Genomic DNA, 21,377 nt, shown 5'->3' with positions numbered 1-21,377 from the left:
GGATGTGAATCCCTTCATGATCAGATGGGCAATGTAGAAGGTCTTTCGAACCACTTTAGCAACGTGAGTGTCAAATGAGAGGCCACTGTCAACCTGGGTACCCAGGTCCCTGATAACCTCTTCTGTGCTTAGTGGGTTGCCACCTATATGGTAGCTTGGGGTTACCTTGTTTTTCCCGAAGGGTATGACTTTTTTGCGTTTAACTTCAGGCCATGGCTCTGGCACCAGCTATCAGTTTCCGTGAGACCCCTCTGAAGGATGTCTGTGTCCGATGTACTATCCACTATGGCTCCCAGTTTGCAGTCATCCACAAACTTTGTCAGCCATAGTCCTATGTTTGCCTGTACTTCTGAGAAGTAGATGCCGAACAATAGGGGGCCAAGGACTGAGCCCTGTGGGACACCACTTGTAACCGGCTTGGAGTCTGACATGGCTCCAGCAACACTAACCCTGTGGGTTCTGTTCTTTAGCCAGTTTGCAACCCATCTTGTGACATATGGGTTTACATTTAAGCTGGTAAGTTTCTCTACGATACCCGAGTGGGGTATTGTGTCGAAAGCTTTTGCAAGGTCAAGGTAGGCTGTATGGACTGCCTTTCCCTCATCAATGGCCTTGGTAACTGTTTCGAAGAAGTCAACCAAGTTCAAAAGGCAAGATCTGCCCTTGACAAAGCCAAACTGGGTTGGGTCCAAGGTCTGCAAGTCCCCTATGTCCTTGCTTATGACTTCCATTATGATCCTCTCCATAGCTTTGCAGACCAGGCTTGTTAAGCTTATGGGGTGGTAATTACCAGGGTCTGTAGAGGCACCGCCTTTGTGGAGTGGGACCACAGTTGCCGTACGCCACTCCTTGGGCACATATCCTGTGGTAAGGCTAAGATTAAACAGCTGCCTTATGTGCGGGTTTAGTTCTTCATTGAGTTCATGTAGCACACAGCTGGGGACACCATCCGGTCCCATTGATGCTGTGTTTTTAGCTTTAGAGAGAGCAGCTTTCACCTGCGCATTTGAGATGTCTGGGAGGCTACACTCTGTTGGGATAGTTATCTCTCCTTTTGGGGGGGAGAGGGGGATGAAGTTTGCGCTGAACCTGTCTGCCAGTATGTTGGCAATGTCTGTGGGTTCAGTGATTTTTGTATCATTTTGGACTAATTCTGAGCATATCTGGGAGTTTCCACCCAGGTTTCTGACATAGCTGAAGAAGGCCTTATGATTGTCTTTTGAATCTATGGCAATTTTTTTCTCAAAGTTGGCCTTGGATGATTTTATGAGGGATCGTAGTTTCTTGCTAGTTCTGATCAAAGATGCCTTCCCTTTTTGGGATTTTGCTCTTTCATGTAATAGCTTTCTCCTCTTATTGTAAAGTTTGTTTATGGCTGGGGTCCACCAGACTGGACGTTTGCCCTTGGTGGAAAGAGTGTTGGTTTTATTTGGGATTGCCTGATCCATGCAGTCCTGAAGGTGTTCATAGAAGGAATTTGTAAGGGCTTCCACAGCTTGGGTTGTGGTTTCCATTGGCTTGGGGGCCTTGAAGGATGCCACACCTGTCTTGAGTAGTGTGAAGTTTGCTTTAGAGAAGTTTTTCACTGTGGTCTTTTTTGTTTGGGGTGGGGGCGGGATGTGGATTTCTAGTGAGATTAGTTTATGATCTGATCTCACCAAAGAGGGATATACTTCCGGTGTGGAGAATTTTGTCCCCATGTTTGTGATGATGAGATCTAGTATATTTTCTCCTCTTGTGGGGATGGTGACTAGTTGTTCCATGGCATTTGAATTTATGAACTCCAGGAACCTTTGGGCTAGAAAGTTGGGGCTTAAGTAATGTTCCCAGTGTATATTCGGGTAGTTAAAGTCACCCAATATGATGGTGTTTGGTGATACATTTATACCCTCCAGTGTCTTCAGGAAGGCTGTGTGGGTTTCCTGAGTTTGAGAGGGTGGCCTGTAGCATGCTACAAATTGTAGAGCAGTTTTGCCTATGGTTAATTGCACCTGGATGGTTTCCGATGCTTCGTGCGTAGCCACCAACCTGGAGGTGTGGATATCCTTGATGAATATGGATACACCCCCTCCTTTTGTGGTATGGTCCGGGTTTTGGGGCCGGAACGCATGATATGAGGTAAAACCTGATAGTGCTGGGGTGCTCTCAGGAGCCTTGAACCAGGTTTCAGTCACAGCACAGACATCGATGTTCTCCATACTGAGAAGGGCCTCGAGTGCGTGCATTTTGAGTTTTAGACTTCTGGCATTGAGCAGCATTACCCTTAGTTTCTTCCCGTTTTTGTTTTCTAGGGTGGTAGGTTTAGAATTTGAGCCTTGCCTAAAAAAGGCACTATGGGGTTGGCAAGAGCCTTAGCCAATATCCGGAATCCCAGGGGTGACAGGTGCAAGCCGTCCCTTGCGAAGCAGCGTGGCTTGTCAAGCATGTCATCCCAAGCAGACAGACACTGGATCCCCTTTGAATGACACCAGAAATTAAGCCAATTGTTAAAGCTGATCATCTTGTCACTATATTGTGGCATCATTCGTGGTGAAGGAAGGATACTGCTCAGGGTCAGGGTCATACCTGCCTGGGCTACATAATCAGAGAGCTCCTCTATGTCTCTTTTCATGTAGTCCAGGGAGGTACGTCTCAGGTCGTTCACACCAGCATGGACAATGACTGTGTCATACTTGTACTTGCCGTGGAGTGACCTGAGTGCTTGTGTTATGTGGCGGATTCTAGCACCCGATATGCAGCTTACTGTGACCTTCTCCTTGTTCAGCCTGGTGAGTGGGACGTCAGTGTGTCTGACTATGGAGTCACCTATGACAAGTATGTTTGGTGTTGTATTTGGCCTTAAAGGCAGTGACTGCTTTGCACACTGATTTTGTTTTTTATGTGTTGTTTGTGTGGTGTCTTGAGTTTGCAGTTGCTTGGGTGTCTGCTTTGGAGGCCTTTGCTGTTTAGGTAAATTTTTACTCAGAGCCTCCGAGTATGTCTTAGTGTGTTTATGTGTTTGATTCAGTGGTGTGGTTGAGTTATGTGAGACTTGTATTGTGGTGTGTGTAGTTGCCTTCTCCTCCTGCCTGGTCTTGCCAGTCCTGAGTTGAGATGTTCATTCAAACCAGGCTTGTGGTGTGTGTAGTTGCCTTCTCCTCCTGCCTGGTCTTGCCAGTTCTGAGTTGAGATGTTCATTCAAACCAGGCTTGAAAAGGCCACCCAATTTAATTATCCATTTTCTTTCCTTATAATTTAAACTTGAATGCCAACCACTTTTGAGGGACCTATCTCCTTTAATTTTATCAATGACCGTGAAATAAAAGGAAGCAGAAGGGTGCTTAGGGTTGTGTTTATAAAGTGCACTGGTGAGTTCATGATAACTTATATCACTCATGTGTTCTGAAATCCTGATCCATAATGGTCTAGATGTCTGACCCACATAAAAAGCTGAGCAAGGAGAAGAATAAAGTTACACCACCCAGTCTGAACCATAATTGACCAGAAACTTTATAGCAAAAACCCTGTCAGTGTTGGGGTTAGTAAAGTCCTTAATTTCGAAAACTCTAGAACAATGTGTGCAATGACCACATGGATAGGTGCCAAACAATTTTTCCCCCATAGGGTTTGTTGTACAGGTCCAGCTGAGACATGGAAATAATGTTTATAATGGCTCAAAAGTGAGCCCAAAGTTTTGCCATGTCGTAGGAAAAAAAATATCTTTGACCCACCTTAGAGGCTGATTTCTGATCCGACAACAAAATATTCCAGTGTTTCTGGATGATGTTCATAAAAGCTTTAGTGCTGCATCCATGTGTAGTGACCATTCTCAAAACATCCTATATCCCCTGATGTTTTGTCCTTGTTTTTATATTGTAAGAGATCTTCGCTGGCTTGTGCAGATGCCCAACTACTTGCCATGACAATGTTGCCCAATTTATACCCCCTGTTACGAAATCGATTAACCAGGTCCAACTTGTATTTATGGAAGGAATTGTTATCAGAACAAATGAGTTTAACTCTCAGAAACTGAGATTTAGTGATGATATGTATCACGTGTGGTGGATGGAGGCTGCTAGGATATTTTCTATATATTTGTGTAATAAGAGTATTATCTTTATTTTTTGTGATGGTCACATCCAAAAAGGTGATTTCATCCAAATCGAAATTCGCCTTAAACTCATTTCCCAATTTGTTTGATTAAGGTATTCAACAAACTCCAAAGGATTGGCCACATCCACCTTCCATACCAACCAGCAATCATCTAGGTATCACCTCCAAATATCCATTTCCCCCAAATAGATGCTATGATTTGGATTATAGATCAGTTCATTCTCCAGGTAGGCCATAAACAGATCTGCATAAATGGGGCAAAAGATGCCCCCATTGCTGTACCTTGTGATTGCCATTAACATTGTCCATGGAAATAGAACACATTTTAGTGAGGACATGTTCAATCATACATACCAAAAGAATATTGAAACCTGGTGGATATAAAGCACTTTGGTCCAACCAATATTGCAGGGCCACTAGCCATACCGAGTGTGGAATATTGGTGTATAAGGCAGTCGCTTCTAATGTACAAATAAGCCAACCTGGTTCCAACTGCGTATTGGAGACAATACATAGAAATTGTGTGGTATACTGGATACGTGATTAAACACAGGCCAGGAGAAATTTCAAATAGAGAGCAAGAAATTCAGATAAAGACTCAGTTAAACTGCCCCTCCCTGAAACAATTGGTCTCCCTGGCAGACACCGAGGATCCTTATGTATCTTTGGTAAAAAATAGATGTATTGTGATCTAGGATCCTTAACTGTGAGATGATAAATGTCCGATTGTGTGATGATACCCTCCTGTTGTGCCTGAAATAAGAACCTGTTAATTTCAACCTTGAATTTATTAGTTGGGTCTAGGGGCATGGGCATATAATGCCTTCCATCCCCAAGCTGTCTCTGTGCCTCTTGATGATAACTGTCCCAATTCATAACTACTACCGACCCCCCTTATCAGCTAATAATATTACCAAATCTTTATTGTTTTTTTAACTCTTCCAAAGCTGTTTGTTCAATCTTTGAGAGATTTTGATGGAAGATATCATATTCTTTGAAATTATAATGTAGATCTTTGAGGATGGAGGATTGGAATAGAGACACCTGACTAGACATCGGAGGCATATATCTAGATTGTTGAAATTTAAAATATCTGACCTCATTACCACCAGTATCAGAATCAAAATGTATTTTGAGATGAATTAATCTACAAAAGGCTATCATATCAGATGCAAATGAGTCATCAGTCACAAAAAAATCAGGAACATAGCTTACACCTTTATTGAGTACAGAAATCTGAGCCTGAGAAAGCTCCACAGAAGATATATTATGTATATTATTAAATTCACTCAACATTTGGTCATCGCCTTGAGAATCTCCTCCAAAGTGTTTGGACTGTCTATGCCCCCCCCCCCTCTTTCTGGACCTAACCCTAAAGGGTGACTCGTAATGCGTCTTTTCTGTGTTGGTGACTGTAGAAGGTGGTTGCCATCTACATCAGTAGCAGAAGAAGAGTCTTCCTCAGAAGTGAAACTAACAGTGTTACGTGTTTTCTTAAGGATAGATTTGGGTCTCTTGCGCTTTGCAGGCAATGTTTTTTTCAGGTTCCTCCCTACCAGAGGGCTCTTGTATGAGATAAAGGGCTGGCCTTTCTGATAATCGCCTAAATCTCATTGGAATTTTTTCATTTTCCTTTCTGTGAGTTGCTTTTCCAAAGATAACAAATCAGAACCCAATGCATCCAATCCTTCCCTATAACTAGGTAAGGATTAAAAATTTTTTATTTCCAGGCAAAGATCTTCCACTACCTTAACACCATTATCCAATGTCCATTCATTATATCGTGTTAGGGCCTCCACAAACCCCATAGATATATTCTGTTGGATTTTGTCCCATTCTTCCAATAATATATCATCAGCCTGATAAACCAAAGGTTGTAACCTGACTTTTAAAGCCCCTAGGGGCAATGCCTTTGCTCTGTTATGCTTTGAATAGTTTAAGATGCCATACATTGCTTCTAAGCCCTTTCATCTCTTTAGTTAGTCTTTGAAAAGCCAACTTGCATTGCTTTGAGAGATCATGTGTATTAGGTTTAGAAGGTCCTTGTTAGTGTCACCTAAACTGAATATTTGTAAGGTGTCCTTATTGGGCGATAATGATACTTGCCAAATCCATACCAAACTAAAAAATGTCAATCCCAAAACAGATGGTAATAGTGAACTGGAAAATTAAAGCTCATGAATAGACCCAGATTCAGACTGGTTGAAAGTATATTATTGTAGACCAAAAATATCAATTCTGAGAGTACATAAAAATGTACATATATATATATATATATATATATATATATATATATATATATGTATATATATATATATATATATATATATATATATATATATATATATATATATGTATGTATATATATATATATGCATACACACACACACACACACAAATATATGTAGCTTATTGCTAGAGGGAAGTAGCAAAAATCATAAACCAGTGTAGAAGAACAAGGACCAAAAAATCTATATAACACAGCCAAAGCACCAATAATTCCATCTTAGATAAAAAAGAATAGTTATTGGCCCATATAAAAATATGGTTAACCAATATAATATAACCGAGTATGTCCGATCCTCTCGACCTAATAGTAATGTGTATTCAGGCTAGAGAAAAGGGGAACAATAATAGTCTTTTTGGGAAATGAAATCCTGAGCAAATCCATCCATATGTTAACACAAAACTACGTTCTCCAGTTAGTTATAACAATACAATACCAGGGAGCAATAATTGTCTTTGTGTATGAGGTATAAACAATAGTAATTGTGAATGCTCATTTGAACCAACCAATCCACACAACACTACGTCCCCCTAAATTTCTGCCTGTTCTAATTTTTCAACATATTTAAATAGACCATACACCACATATTGAGAGGAACCTACACACCCAAAAAATTAACCGAAATGAAAAATGGTACGAAATGGCCATGTAATATATAATAACAAAGGCCTAATTAGCCCTGTAAAACCAGATTGTTGCTACCTCTGAGAGTAATAATGACAACCAGAATGAATAGGTCCAATCATGTGCATGAATCCTTTCAACTCCACCAAGTTTCAAAAACACTACCCAACTGGATAATTTGTGTAAAGAATAAAAAACAATCCAAATGGTGACCATAGATGAAAACATAGCATCCACTTAATAGTTATTCCAAAAGAGACACAAAAAACTGTTCACATGTATCATGCATAACAGATATTTGTAACATTTCAATTTATCAAAATCGCAAACCAAAGATTGTAGCACTATAGAACTAAATTGTTCTTTCCCCTAAGTATAATGCAGACGACCAAAATGAGTGTGATGTTAAACAAATGCATATATCTACTCAACCTCTTCAAGTAACATAAAGCACCACCCAATTGAGTGGTGATATGTTTAATGTACTAAATAGTAAACAAAGGGGGTAACATGGCGTCCACATAATAATTGTTCAGAAACAACCCAGAAATTCCTAATGTGTATCTTGCATAAACACTGTAAATTGTTGTTTCCCCTTAACATAAAGAACCACAAAATTAAATGGTGATATGTTTAAAAAATTAACAATGCACAAAATAATATGTAAAGGGGGTAACAAGGCATCCACATAATAATTATTCTGAAATAACACAGAAATAACTAATATATATCCCGCATAAACAGATATTTGCTATGCTTCAGTTCGTTAACAAGATACCAAGATACCAAGCTAGTAACTGAAAATGTCCACAAGTTGTCCATATGATTGGATGATCAAAAGACTTTGAAAAAAGGGTCATCTATCTATATCGGAAATGTCCCAACAACTTGAATGGCCCAATATATCTTAACAGATCGCAACACCACGATGGTATAACTGAAGAGACATGTCCCACAGTCCGCCGAACAAGTGCATTTAACAATGAACTATTCCAAATTAAATACTGACTGAAGCAATATCAAATAACCATAAGAAATTTCACACAAAAATAGAGAACAGGGCCAAAAAGCCATTCCCCAACCCAATAGATACAAGTCTAAAGTCACCTCTGTAGTCTGTGTGGTATCCAAACCTCCATTTAGTTCAAGAAAATGTACCACCCCTTCAGTTGCAACAAAAACACAGAATGAAGACTTTAACTGAATCCAGGAACTGACATGAGGCAGCGCAAAATAGATCTCATCATATAATCCAAAACGTGGTTGTAGGCACCCGTTGTTCAAAATCAATGTAGCTCAGTCAAACCAATTACCGAACAGTGGAAAGCACACATATATATATTAATCCAAATCCATGACGGTAGAATGATTCATCCAGCTCTGCCCTGATGTGCGGCAACCCCCATACAACATCAACAGTGAAAACACCAAACGTATCACTCAATCCAAACTCCTCGCATGTACGGCAAGTGCGAGAGCCCAAAAAACAAGGCAAATATGAAAAAGTAGGGCCAGCACCAAATGGAAGTTGCCAAATAAATATTAGTTTATTAAGTAAACATTTTCAAGAAACTAAGGGTGTCAAACACCCCCAGTAATGCACAAAAGTGCTCCAAGAAAAGCAAACCAGTTTCAGCTGTACTAGCCTTCTTCAGTGCACAAACAAAATCAATAAGAAAAAAAGTAACATCAAAGCATCCGTATTTAAAGCTTTTTAATTGAACACCAATCAAGTCATTATATACTTAATAGATTCCTATTAAAAACATATTTAAAGATGTTCATTCAAACCAGGAATGAAAAGGCCACCCAATTTAATTCTCCATTTTCTTTCCTTGTAATTTAAACTTGAATGCTAACCACTTTTGAGGGACCTATCTCCTTTAATTTTATCAATGACCGTGAAATAAAAGGAAGCAGAAGAGAGATGTCTGATCCACATAAAAAGCTGAGCAAGGACAAGAAGCAAGGTACACCAACCAATCTGAGTCACAATTGGCCAGAAACTTTATATCAAAAACTCTATTAGTGTTGGGCTATTAAATTCCTTAATTTTGAAAACTCTAGAACAGTGTGTGCAATGACCACATGGGCATGTGCCAAACAATTTTCCCCCTGATAGGGTTTGTTGTACAGGTCCAGCTGAGACATGGAAAGAATGTTTTTAATGGCTCAAAGGTGCAAACACAGTACCTAGGTGCAGTGCATTTTTAAAAGTACATTTTCACCTACCTATATGTCTTTGGGAAGGAACTGAAGCCCTCAAGGAAAAACTCCACACAGAGGAAAAGAGGGCATGCCAGTTCCACCCAGAAGGCATCTCTGCCATGAAGTGAACTGGGCAACCATGCAATGCTAGTTATAAATTCTAAATGATGTACTGCTGTAGTACTCTGTTTGTTGTATTATGAAGTCATATGATAGAGAAGAAATTCTTGGCAAACTACTTCTGTTTCCTAGTCGGAGTCATTATAGGCGTTACATGTGATTCACAAAGCATGGAAGTGTAAAAAAAGCTGGGAACTACGATGCTCTTTGCAATCTGTAACATATAGTTGTCACTGTTAAGTAGTGCATTAGACTTCTTTGCTTAATGTGCAGACTAAATGATTATTAAATCATGTCTCTAACAGGTCAGCTATCAGAGTATTGAGTCCTCAGATCCAGCTGTTAATGTGCCTGGTCCTCGTCGAACTGTCTCCAAACTGAGAAATGAAACCTACCATGTCTTCTCCAATCTACAGCCAGGAACAACCTATCTCTTCTCAGTCAGAGCTCGCACTGGGAAAGGCTTTGGCCAGACGGCACTGACTGAGGTTACTACAAATATTTCAGGTAAAGCAACTGGGACTTTTATGGTTATCATCTTTTTGCTTGTGGAAATTTATGGTTTTAGATTTATTTTCAGATAAATTCAGAGACAAGGGGGACTTTTTTAATTTTTTATTTTTCCTTTACCATTTTAAATATTCAGATCATGACAGAAGGATGGGCAGTTCTACCCTTTTTAGGATCAGACTATACCAAGATTAAATGTATTATTTGTTTCTGTTTGTTAGTTATTCCATTCAGCTTCTTGTTTATAGACTTATTGGAGGAACAAAAGCTTCAAGACAAAAGTACTTTTTATAGGAGTAGCTTATTTATTCCACTAGGAAGACCGCCATCATGCTTTTTGTTAAATTTAAGCAGTTATAAAACTCCTCAGAACAGTCTACTACAAAGATTAAGCAGAAGAATAAATATTGTTTGCAGATAAATCTGTGTATGAATGGCAAAATTGTGATGCTTCTTTCCAAAATTTGTTGTGCTTTCCAAAGCTAACATCACCAAATGAGATCATAATACTGTCATGTACTTTCTTAATGACTTGTGCTGAAATATACACATAGTAACAGATCACATAATGGCAAAGATAACTGACGTATTTTTCACCCTTTTTGTGTTTTTGCTCTTTACATATGTTACGTAGATGATAATGATGACATAATGCAGGGGAATGTGAGGGGATTTTGAAAGCTATCTTTCTGATTGACATCAGCACAAATTAAATGTCCATTAGTTATTGCCCTTTTTCCATCTTTGCACAATGATGAAGTTGGTATATGTATGTTAGGGGGCATGGGAGGATGCCCCACACACTAAGGGTGCAAGGGTGTTTGCCCCTTGCAAAAATCTGTGCTTATACATGTGTGTAATGCAGCCATTGTAACATAGACAAATACAAGATACTGATGACAGCAAGAATGGTATAATGCACTTGAAGAATTTGCTGAGGTCAGCTGTTTAGTAGAATATTTGAAGACTAAAAAACCTAGAATGAATAAGCACTGTGCTGTAGAGAGGTAACAAAGTATGTGTAATTGTTCTCACATGAAGTTTGAAAAGATATTGAGTTTTAAAAATCGTTCTATTGCTGAGGAACCCTATTATTTATTTATTTATTTTTAAATAAGCTGATGAAAGAAAATCACATTTCATGGACTATGAACATAACTTTTGGAGTTCATTCTCAGTTACTGACGATCAATGTAAAGGAGTAAAATACAACAGAACACGGTCATATGGTGCAAGGATAGCCAATGGGGACACCTGGAGACAGAGTCTTATTACATCACAGCTTACAACTCTAAGGAGTCAAGTGGGTATGGGCATGTAGTATTTTATTGCTTTTTCTTTTCCACTACCCCACTGCTGTAAAGAAACATGACCTTTGGCCATCACTAATGCCAAAATTGCCATATATTCTGTTCTGATTACCCACTCAGTAATGTGTGCATGTGCGTGTGTGTGTGTGTGTGTGTGTGTGTGTGTGTGTGTGTGTGTGTGTGTGTGTGTGTGTGTGTGTGTTTTTCAGGGCGGGTGGTTACAATAAGTTGTATATCAGAGCTTAAGCACTGATGCAATGGTGGTAGTCCTAGACTTTACTTTCAAGCTGTTAAGCTTGTATTGTTGCAGACCATGAGTATTTATTTCCAAATGTACGTAGCAGCCATCTGTATAACATAACCAAGATAATGGATAAACATTGTTTGCAGCATACAGTAACAGTATGTGAAAATGAAAAGCAGTACACAAACAAATAAACTTCTAGTTTCTTACAAAAGTACTGCTATAATTAGAATGTCAGAGAAAGTTTGATTTACTCTGATGCTTTAATCATTGGTTTGAATGAGCCAAACATTTCAAGCAACATAAACTTCATATTCTTTACTTTACTGTAAAAGCTATGAAATGGAAATCATTATGCCATTAACCCAGAGATCATGCTAACTACTCTTTCTTCCCATGCAGCTAAGCAAAACGCATAAAATAGAAAAGAAAAAAGTGTAAAACAACATGTAGTGCTGTCAGAAAGTATTAACAAACAAGTTTAGGATTTTTGACTACAACATACTCCATGCATATTATAATTTTTACCTGTCTCCAAGTTGTCTGCCATTAATCGTTTAACCTGTTTCAAAAAGTGATACATAATGAATATGGACAGCTGAGTTCTTAAGAAATGTAACAAACAGAAAAAAATGTGTTCTATTACCAGAAACATAGGCTCATAGGTAGGTAATAGGCTATTGGCCCTAGGGCCTATATAAGCCTAGCCAAAAAGGTACCCTGGCTTTTGCCACCCAAGAAAATTATTGTCATGTGCCCCTGTTGAGCAGAGACACAGAGGTGATCCCTGTGGTGAATTTCCTATTTCCCATCCAATCAACATTTCTCTGGAAGATTGCTAATGAGGAGCTTTGTTTGATATTGATAGGTAGTTTGTTATAGAGTATGGGAAGTCTCTGGGACAGAAATCTATCCCTCCAGCATGTTCTGTTTATTGTGGTGACAAGGTTTAGGTCCCTAGAGCTTGTATCTCGGAGGAATTGGGACTTTTTAAGTGGAGCATGTCCAACAGCTCTGAGTTTGATATAGCTTTGTATGTTAGGCAGAGATCGCCTCTGATTAGGCGATATGTGACGAAGTAAAGCTGGAGTTTTTTGAGACGGTCTGCGTAGGGCATCTGTTTGAGGCCAGTAATCCTCTTTGTGAGATATTTCTGTGGCTTTCCCAGTTGTTGTAGATGTCTTATGAGATACATACCAAAAGGGGTGTTGTACTCTATAATGGGTCTAATGAGTGATGAGTAGAGGGGAATAATGACCCCTTTTTTCCTGGATGAGAAACCTTTTGTGATGAGGTGTGCCACGTAGAAGGATTTCCTGACTACTGTGGTGATGTGATTATCAAAGGAGAGACTACTGTCCACCTGTGTCCCAAGGTCTCTTATCATACTTTCAGTGTTAGGTAGACTACCACCTATGTGGTAGCTCATGGGTACAGAGATTTTACCAAAGGGGATGACAATGCACTTTATGGTGCTGAGCTTGAGGTCATGGCTTTGACACCAGTCATCTGTCTCAGTGAAGCCCTTTTGTAGGATGTCCACATTGTTAGGAGTTTCGATTATGGGTCCTAGTTTGCAGTCATCTGCAAACTTCATTAGTCAAAGACCTTCTGTGTTAGCCTGTACTTCAGAAAAGTAGATACCAAACAGGAGAGGACCCAAGACTGAACCCTGTGGTACTCCAATTGGCACTGGTCTGAAGTCATATTTGGAGTCTGCTACTTTCACAGTGTGAGTTCTGTCAGTGAGCCTGTTGGCAACCCATCGTTTGACATAGGGATTTATACCTAGCTTAGTGACTTTATCTATAATTCCAGAGTGGGGATGGTATCAGAAGCCTTGGCGAGATCTAGACAGGCTGTGTAAAAACAACTTACCCTCGTCTATGGCTTTGGTGACTGCTTCAAAGAAGTCTATCAGGTTTAGGAGACATGATCTGCCTTTTACAAACCCAAACTGGGTGGCGTCCAGAGTATGGAAATTACCAATGTCTTTGTTTATAAGTTCAATGGTGATACATTCCATGACCTTGTAGACCAGGCCCGTTAGGCTAATGGGGTGGTAGTTCTTGGGGTCCATGGTGGCTCCTCCTTTGTGGAGTGGGATAACCATCACTGTGCACCATTCATTAGGCACAAAGCTTGAGGTGAGGCTATGATTGAACATGTTGCTTAGGTGGGGTGCCTGTTCATTATTTAGTTCATGTAGAATGCAGCCTATAATGTTATCAGGTCCATGGATGAAGTGTTCTTTGCTTCGGAGAGTGTGGTTTTTACCTGTGCAGCCGTGATTACAGGAACTTTGCATTCTTCCAGTATAGAGATGGGCCCATTAAAGGATGAGAGGGGGTAAAGTTAGCATTGAACCTATTTGCCAGGATGTTGGCAATATCAGTTGTTTCTGTATATTTAGTGCCATTGTGCTATAACTCAGAGCAGATCTGAGTGATGCCATTGAGATTCTTGACATAGCTATAGAATGCTTTGTGGTTGTCTTTAGAATCAGTGACGATTTTGTTTTCGTAACTAGCTTTGGAGGATTTTGTGAGGGATCTCAGCTTCTTACTGAAGCAGACCCGGGAGCTCCTCCAATCATGGGATTCTACTCTTTTTTCTTCTGTTGTAGAGTTTGTTTATGGCAGGGGACCACCAGATTGGCTTCCTTTTTTTGGAGGATAGCATCTTGGTTCTGTTAAGGGTAGCATGATCCATGCACTCGTGTAAGTGCTTATAAAGTGCATTTGTGTAGTATTCAGCAGTCGTACCTCTATTATTTGTCTGCATGGGTGTCATAAAGTTTGCCACTTCTGTGTTAAGAAGCAAGAAGTTGGCTTTGGAGAAATTTTTTATGGTGGTTTCCCTAATGGGGGGTGGGACAGGATGTGGATGTCTAAGGTGATTAGCTTGTGGTCGGATCTGACCAGCAAGAAATTGACCTCTGGTGTGGAACACTGGTCACCCATGTTGGTAATGACCAGGTCTAGGATATTGTTATCCTGGTGGGGGTGTGGAAAAGTTGATCCAAGGCATTGGAATTTATGAATTCAAGAAAATGTTGAACAAAAGAGTTGGTACATGAGTAGTTTTCCCAGTTAATGGTAGGGTAGTTGAAATTGCCCATTATTAGGATGTTAGGTTGTACCCTAATATTGTCCAGTGTATCAAGAAATGAGGTGTGGGAATTATGGGTCATGGTGAAGGATCTGTAGCAAGTTACAATTTGGATTGCGGTCTTGCCCAGAGTTAGTTGCACTTGGATAATCTCAGATGTATTATGCTGAGCAGCTAGCCTGAAGGTGTGGATATCCTTTATGAATATGGACACACCTTCACCTTTAGTGTTTTGGTCCAGGTTAAGTGGCCAAAAGGTGTGGTACGAATTTTAGCCTGGTAATGCAGGGGTGCTTTCTGGAGCCTTGAACCAGGTCTCTGGAACTTCACAGATGTTGATGTTCTCCATTTTAAGGAGTGCCTCATGTGAATGCATTTTGAGGTTTAGACTTCTAGCATTGAGTAGCATTACCCTGAGATTTTGCTTGCCTGTACCTGTTACAGTGGTGAATTTGTCATTTGAACCTTGCCTAAAAAAAGGCACTATAGGGGTTGCAAGAGCAGACAGATACTAGAACCCTTAGAATGACACCAAAAGCTTAGCCAATTGTTGAAGTCAATCATTTTGTCCTTGTACTGTGGTATCATTCTGGGTGATGGCAGGATGCAACTCAGGGCTAGGGTCATACCTGCCTGGGCTACAAGATCAGAGAGCTCCTCCATATCTCTTTTTATGTAGTCCAGGGAGGTACAACTCAGGTCATTTACACTGACATGGACAATGACAGAGTCATGTTTGTACTTGTTGTGGAGTGACCTGACTGCATGCATTATGTACATAGGTACATAGATTAATACTAGGCTAATTGCCCCTGCAGGCCATTTTATGCCTAGCCAATTACCCCATGTGAAAATCAAACCCAGCACCTTGTGTCTGCAAGGTAAACACCTTAACCATTCTGACATCCCCCCACCCATAAATGTTGTGTTACCACCATGTGTTTCACTGCCAAGTCTTGAACCAAGGACCCTGTACAGTACATTCAGAGCAACATATCACTATGCCAAATCAGCCATCCTGGCGGATCCTGGCACCCAACAGGCAGCTGACAGTAACTTTCTCCTTGTTTAGCCTGGTGAGTGGAACATCAGTGTGCCTGACTATAGAGTGCTCTGTGACTAGAGTGTTGGGTAAGTTGTTATGCCTTATGGGCTGTGTTTGAGAAGCACACTGAGAATGTGAGCTATGTGTCATTTGGGTTGTGACAGGGGTGGTGCAGGTTTCTTGTGTTTCTACTTTGGAGGTCTGTGTTGCTTGAGTAGATATTTATTGAGAGCCTCCGTGTATGTAGATGTGTGTTTTGTGTTTCTATGTGTGTGTTTTGGTGGTGTAAGTTTTGAGGGATTATGTGATGAGTGTGGTGTGGTGCAAGTGTTTACCTTCTCCTATTGACTGAGCTGGCACATTATACAGTGTCAGTGAATTGGGAATAAATGAAAACACTAGTAAGACTGGAAACTTATTAGTTGTTTTCCTCTACCTTAGATACTCATTTAAAAAAACAGAGTCATTTTTTTAACTAACAAGGGCTGCTTAAAGAGTTAAGAAGGTCAGTAGTTCAGTGCTGACCTGGATTTGTCCATCCATCCATCCATAATCCCTTTTAAGCATTAATAAAATAGTTTATTTGCTTAGTTATTTTATTATATTCTATTGTATTTGGTAAACCTTTTAGCCAGATCAGTTAGATAGTTCTAAGTCCATTTTCAGCCATGATACAAGCAAAGAGGCAGTTACTGAACTGGATTAATTGGTTCATAGGTTCATAGATGTGTACTAGGCTAAAGGCCCTGCAGCCTTTACAAGTCTAACCCATAGGATTATCCTGGCATTGTGCCATCCGACATTAGTTCCCAGTGCCTCTGTTGAGTAGAGCCACAGGAGTGATCCCCGGGTTGAATTTTCTATTTCCCATCCACTCATCAAGATTTCTCTTGAAGAGGACCAGTGAGGTGCTCTGTTTGACATGTATGGGAAGTCTATTACATAGCATGGCATTCTCTGGGTTATGAATATGTCCCTCCAACATGTTCTGTTGATTGTGGTAATGAGCTTGAGGTCTCTGGAGCGTGTGGTGTGGAGGGATTGGGATTTCTTTAGATGTAGCATTTCTAACAGAGCTGGGTCAGACATGGCTTTGTAAGTCAAGCAGAGATTGCCTCTAAGTAGGCGATATGAGAAAGAGAATATTTGGAGTTTTTTGAGTCTTTCCATATAGGACAAGTGTTTAAGGCCTAGGATCCTCTTAGTGAGGTGTCTCTCCAGTTGTTGCAGATGTCTAGTGAGGTACATGCCAAATGGGGCATTGTACTCGATGATTGGCCTAATGAGGGAAGAGTAGAGGGAGACAATGACCTCTTTCTTTCTGGATGCAAAACCCTTAGTAATGAGATGTGCCACATAGAAGGACTTTCTGACTACAGTGGTAATGTGGTGGTCAAAAGAGAGGTTGCTGTCAACCTGTGTTCCCAGATCTCTTATAATGCCTTATGTGTTCAGTGGACTGCCATCAATGTGATAATTTATGGGAGCCAGGTTTTTCCCAAAGGGAATGACAACTCATTTTTTGGCATTGAGCTTAAGGCCATGGTTCTGACACCAGTCGTTGGTCTCGGTGAGGCCTTTCTGTAGGATCTTAATGTCACCTGGGGAGTTAATAAAAGCTCCCAACTTGCAATCGTCTGTGAACTTTGTCAGCCAGAGTCCCTTCGTGTTGACCTAGACTTCAGAGAAGTAGATACCAAACAGGAGAGGACCCAGGACCGAACCCTGTGTGACTCCACTCATGACTGGTCAGCAGTGTGAATTGGAGTCATCTACGTTCACACTGTGGGTTCTATGCGTGAGCCAGTTTGCAACTCACCTAGTGATATAGGGGTAGATGCCTAGCTTAGTGAGTTTGTCTATGATTCCTGAGTGGGGAATGGTATCAAAGGCCTTGGACAGATCAAGGTAGGCTGTATTAACCACTTTGCCTTTATCCACAGCACTTGTGACTGAGTCAAAGAAGTCAACCAGGTTAAGCAGCCATGATCTACCCTTTACACAACCAAACTGTGTAGGATCCAGAGATTGTAGATTCCATATATCCTTGTTTATTAGGTCCATGATGATGTGTTCCATAGTGTTGCATATCAGACTCGTCAGGCTAATGGGGCGATAGTTCCCAGGGTCTGTAGTCACTCCTTCTTTGTGATGAGGGATGACCGTAGCAGTGCACCATTCAGTAGGGCCAAAGCCTGAGGTGAGGCTGTGATTGAACAGGGCACACAGGTGACGTGCCATTTCACTCTGTAGTTCATGTAGAAGACAGCCAAGGATATTGTCAGGTCCCATAGAAGCTGTAATCTTGGCCTTGGATAGTGCTGTTTTAACCTGTGCAGCAGTAATACTGGGTGTCTGGCAGTCTACTGGTATTGTGATTGTTCCTTTGGGGGGGGGTAAAGTTGGCACTGAATCTGTCTGCCAGTATAGTGGCAATATCTGTTCACTCAGTATAGGAGGTACCATTGTGCAGGAGCTCAGAGCAAATCTGGGTATTGCCATGGAGATTCTTTACATAACTACTGAAGGCCTTGTGGTTATCTTTACTAAATGCTACAATTCTGCTTTCATTGCTAGCTTTAGATGATTTGAAGTGGGATCTCAACTTTTTGTTGAGGCTCAAAAGGGAGTTTTTCCAGTATTGGGATTTCACCTTATTCCACATCAGTTTCCTCCTTCTGTTGTAGAGTTTGTTTATGACAGGGGACCACCAGATTAGCTTCCTTGCACCAAACTCACTGATTTCTGTAAATAATATTTATCTGAAACCACAACCATAGTAGTTATTTAACTGTAAATGTGGATGAAATGTAACCTCAGTGTAAATGATAATTTTAAAAGTAATGTGAAAGGTAAGTTGTACTGGTTTAAAAATTTACTTTAAAGGAAGTCAATTCCCGTGTTACTCTGAAAAGATATTACTGTCACTTGTCAGATTCAATAAATTGTCATGATTACTCAACCTGATCAAATTCTTTGAGAGGGTCAACAAAGCAATGGATGAGGGCAAAATGGTTCACACTGCCTTCCTTGACCTAACTAAGGCATTTGGCACAGTGCCCCACTCGGGCATTATTGACAAACTCAAGAGGTTAGGTACAAACACTTATATCAGCCAGTGGTTAGCCAACTGGCCACAAACATAACCCTGGAAGTTAGAATTGAAGAGGCCACCTCTACAAAGAGGCCAGTCAAAAGTGGAGTCCCTCATGGATTGGTCCTTTTTAGCATTTACTTCTCTGAAGTCAAGACCAATGTTAATGGCCTCTGGCTGACTAATTTTGCAGATGATCTCAAATTAGGAGCTGTCATTGAAACCAGCACTGACAGAAATGTTCTGCAGGAAGGGCTGACATAGAAATGCTTTGATTGCATTTGCCAAAGGTACACTGTATTCAATGATGGGTCTGATTAGGGAGGAGTATAGTGGTAGAATGACTTGCTTGGATCTGGAATATATTATATTGGAAAATAATAGAGCCAGATGGAATGATTTCCTGACTATGATGTAAAGATGATGACTGAATGAAAAAGAGTTTTCCACATAAGTACCTAGGTCTCTTATAACTATATTTGTCTGAAGATGAGTTCCATTTATAACATATGAGGTGAGAACAGATTTTCTGCCAAACAATTTAGTTTGAGACTATTTTTGATGCGTATTCCAGCCTGTTGTTAGACATGTTTTATTTCAGTGGATGAGTAGATAACAGTGCCAGATTTTCAGGCATCAGCAAACTTGGTCAACCACACTACTGGGATATTGGCTTTGAAGTCTGCAGAATAAATACAAAAACATGAGATGCCCAAAATGGATCCCTGTGGCACACCGCTAGTTAAAATTTTACATTCAGAGAGGGAAAGCAGCAAATTCTACAATATGCAATCTGTTGGATAGCTAATCTTTTATCCAGTGGACAATGTATGGGTTTATATTATACTTGTCTAATTTTTCAATAGTTCCAGCATGGGGTAGAGTGCCAGAAACCTTAGCCAGACTGAGATAAGCAATGCACAGTGAGTGACCACCATCCACAGCCTCAGTAATCTTCTCAAACAAGCTTAATAGGTTCAAATGACAGGATCTGCTGTTTACAAAACCATAATGACTGGGGTCTAGATAAGTTAAGTCTCCTATGTTTGCATAAATGAGTTCTACTATGATTCATTCCATGGCTTTGCATATAACATTGGTGAGGCTGATGGGTTTATAACTACCAGGGTCTGCAGAAGAGCCATGTTTTTATATAAAGGAGTTACAGTGGCTGTTCTCCAGGCATCAAAAACAAACTTTGTAGATAGGCTGAGGTGAACAGTTTAATTGAGGATTACATGAGGCAAACTGACACTATATTTTCTGAACCCAAGGAAGTATTATTTTTGGCCTTTTAAAGGGATTTTAAGGCTTGCTCCAAGGTGAATTCAGAGGAAACTAAATTCTCAGGGATAGCGGGGTAACAATGTGGCTAAGAAAAGTAAAGTTAGACCTAAATTTGTCTGCTAATATATATTAGCTATATCCTTGTGGTCAGAATGGGTGTCATTATTATGGATGAGTTAACTGTGTTAAACATTGTTCCTTAATTTTCTGACTTAGCTGAAAAATATGTAGTTTCTTTAGGAATCTACAGTAACATAAAGAACATACCGTGGTTTGCATTTTCTAATAGTGCTTTTAAGGTCCTTACTGGCATGTTTCAGTGTATGCTTGAGGTATGAAGATAAGGATTTCTTGCAATTGTTCATTGTTTTCCTTATTTTGTTGTACAGTTTATTAACATGGGAGTGCCAGCAGAGAGGTTTATTCTTAAATTTACCATTATATTTAGGGTATTGACTTTTCTATGCAACTGTCCGACTGTTGATAAAAGTTAGATATAAATATTGCATCCTTCTTAGTGGAGTCCATTTGCAAGGGAGTGTATGGAATTTTGCACGTCTTCTACAAGCTAAACTGGGTTTGTCTTGGAAATATCTATAAAATGGTCTTATTTGGTGTCGGAGTGGTACCACTAGACCTGGCAGAGAAAATTATTAATTTGTGGTCAGTTTTAACCAAGAAAGAAAAAATGTGGGGTAGAGTGGAGGCACAGGACAGGTTACTAATGGCCAGGTCAAAAATATTAGAGTCTATAGTAGGCAGTTTTTAAATTTGCTTCAGTGCATTGTTTTTTATTGAAGTCTAGAAAAAGGTGAGCATACCCATTTTTAGTATTTCATGTAATATGGTTGAAATGTTCATACTGGGCTTCCACTGAAAATGGGTTATTACCCAGTCATACTTTCCTGGTAAATAAAAATCAATAAGTAAAAAATAAATAAATCCATAGAAAAACAGATAAACTCCTACATTTCTCTTCACAAGAAAATGTCTTTTATTCTAAAACTAATTTTCCTATGAAGACAAGTGGAGGAGTTAATTTGATTATTAGAGATTTGTTTGGTCCTTCAGTACCTTGAGTGTGGATATTTATGCTAAAATAAATAAATAAGTAAACAAATAAATACATGAATAAAGAAATAATAGAAGTGTACGTGTGGCAGTCAAGGCCTGGGTAATTGAAGTCCCCTACTAAGATAGTATTTGCTCTGATATTTTAATTCCTTAATGGTAGATCTTTGAGCAAAACTAATGTGGAACTGTCACTAGCAATGAAGCTCCAAGTTAGGTTTGTGGGTAATTTCATGTGAAATAATGGCACTTCTAACAAATGTTATAGATACTCCCACACAGTTACCCAGGGGTTTGAAGGTATGATAGGGGCTAAACCTTCGTATAGAGGCAGTAAGAAGAACCAGAGCCACACCAATAGCAAACAAAAAAGT

General features: G+C 39.9%; 1 protein-coding gene across 1 annotated transcript in view; it reads left to right on the top strand.

Moving 5' to 3' along the window:
* The window catches only part of PTPRU (protein tyrosine phosphatase receptor type U), a 4,710,560-nt gene that overhangs the window by 2,748,555 nt on the left and 1,940,628 nt on the right, over positions 1-21,377 (top strand). The window contains exon 10 of the mRNA XM_044089740.1: positions 9,637-9,838. Coding sequence (XP_043945675.1) covers positions 9,637-9,838 — 202 coding nt within the window. The remainder of the gene's footprint in view (positions 1-9,636; positions 9,839-21,377) is intronic.

The sequence above is a fragment of the Protopterus annectens genome, chromosome 1.part1 (assembly GCF_019279795.1).
Source record: "Protopterus annectens isolate FY-2018-M chromosome 1.part1, PAN1.0, whole genome shotgun sequence".
NCBI classification, from domain to species: Eukaryota; Metazoa; Chordata; order Ceratodontiformes; family Protopteridae; genus Protopterus; species Protopterus annectens.
This window is presented reverse-complemented; position numbering and strand designations above follow the sequence as displayed.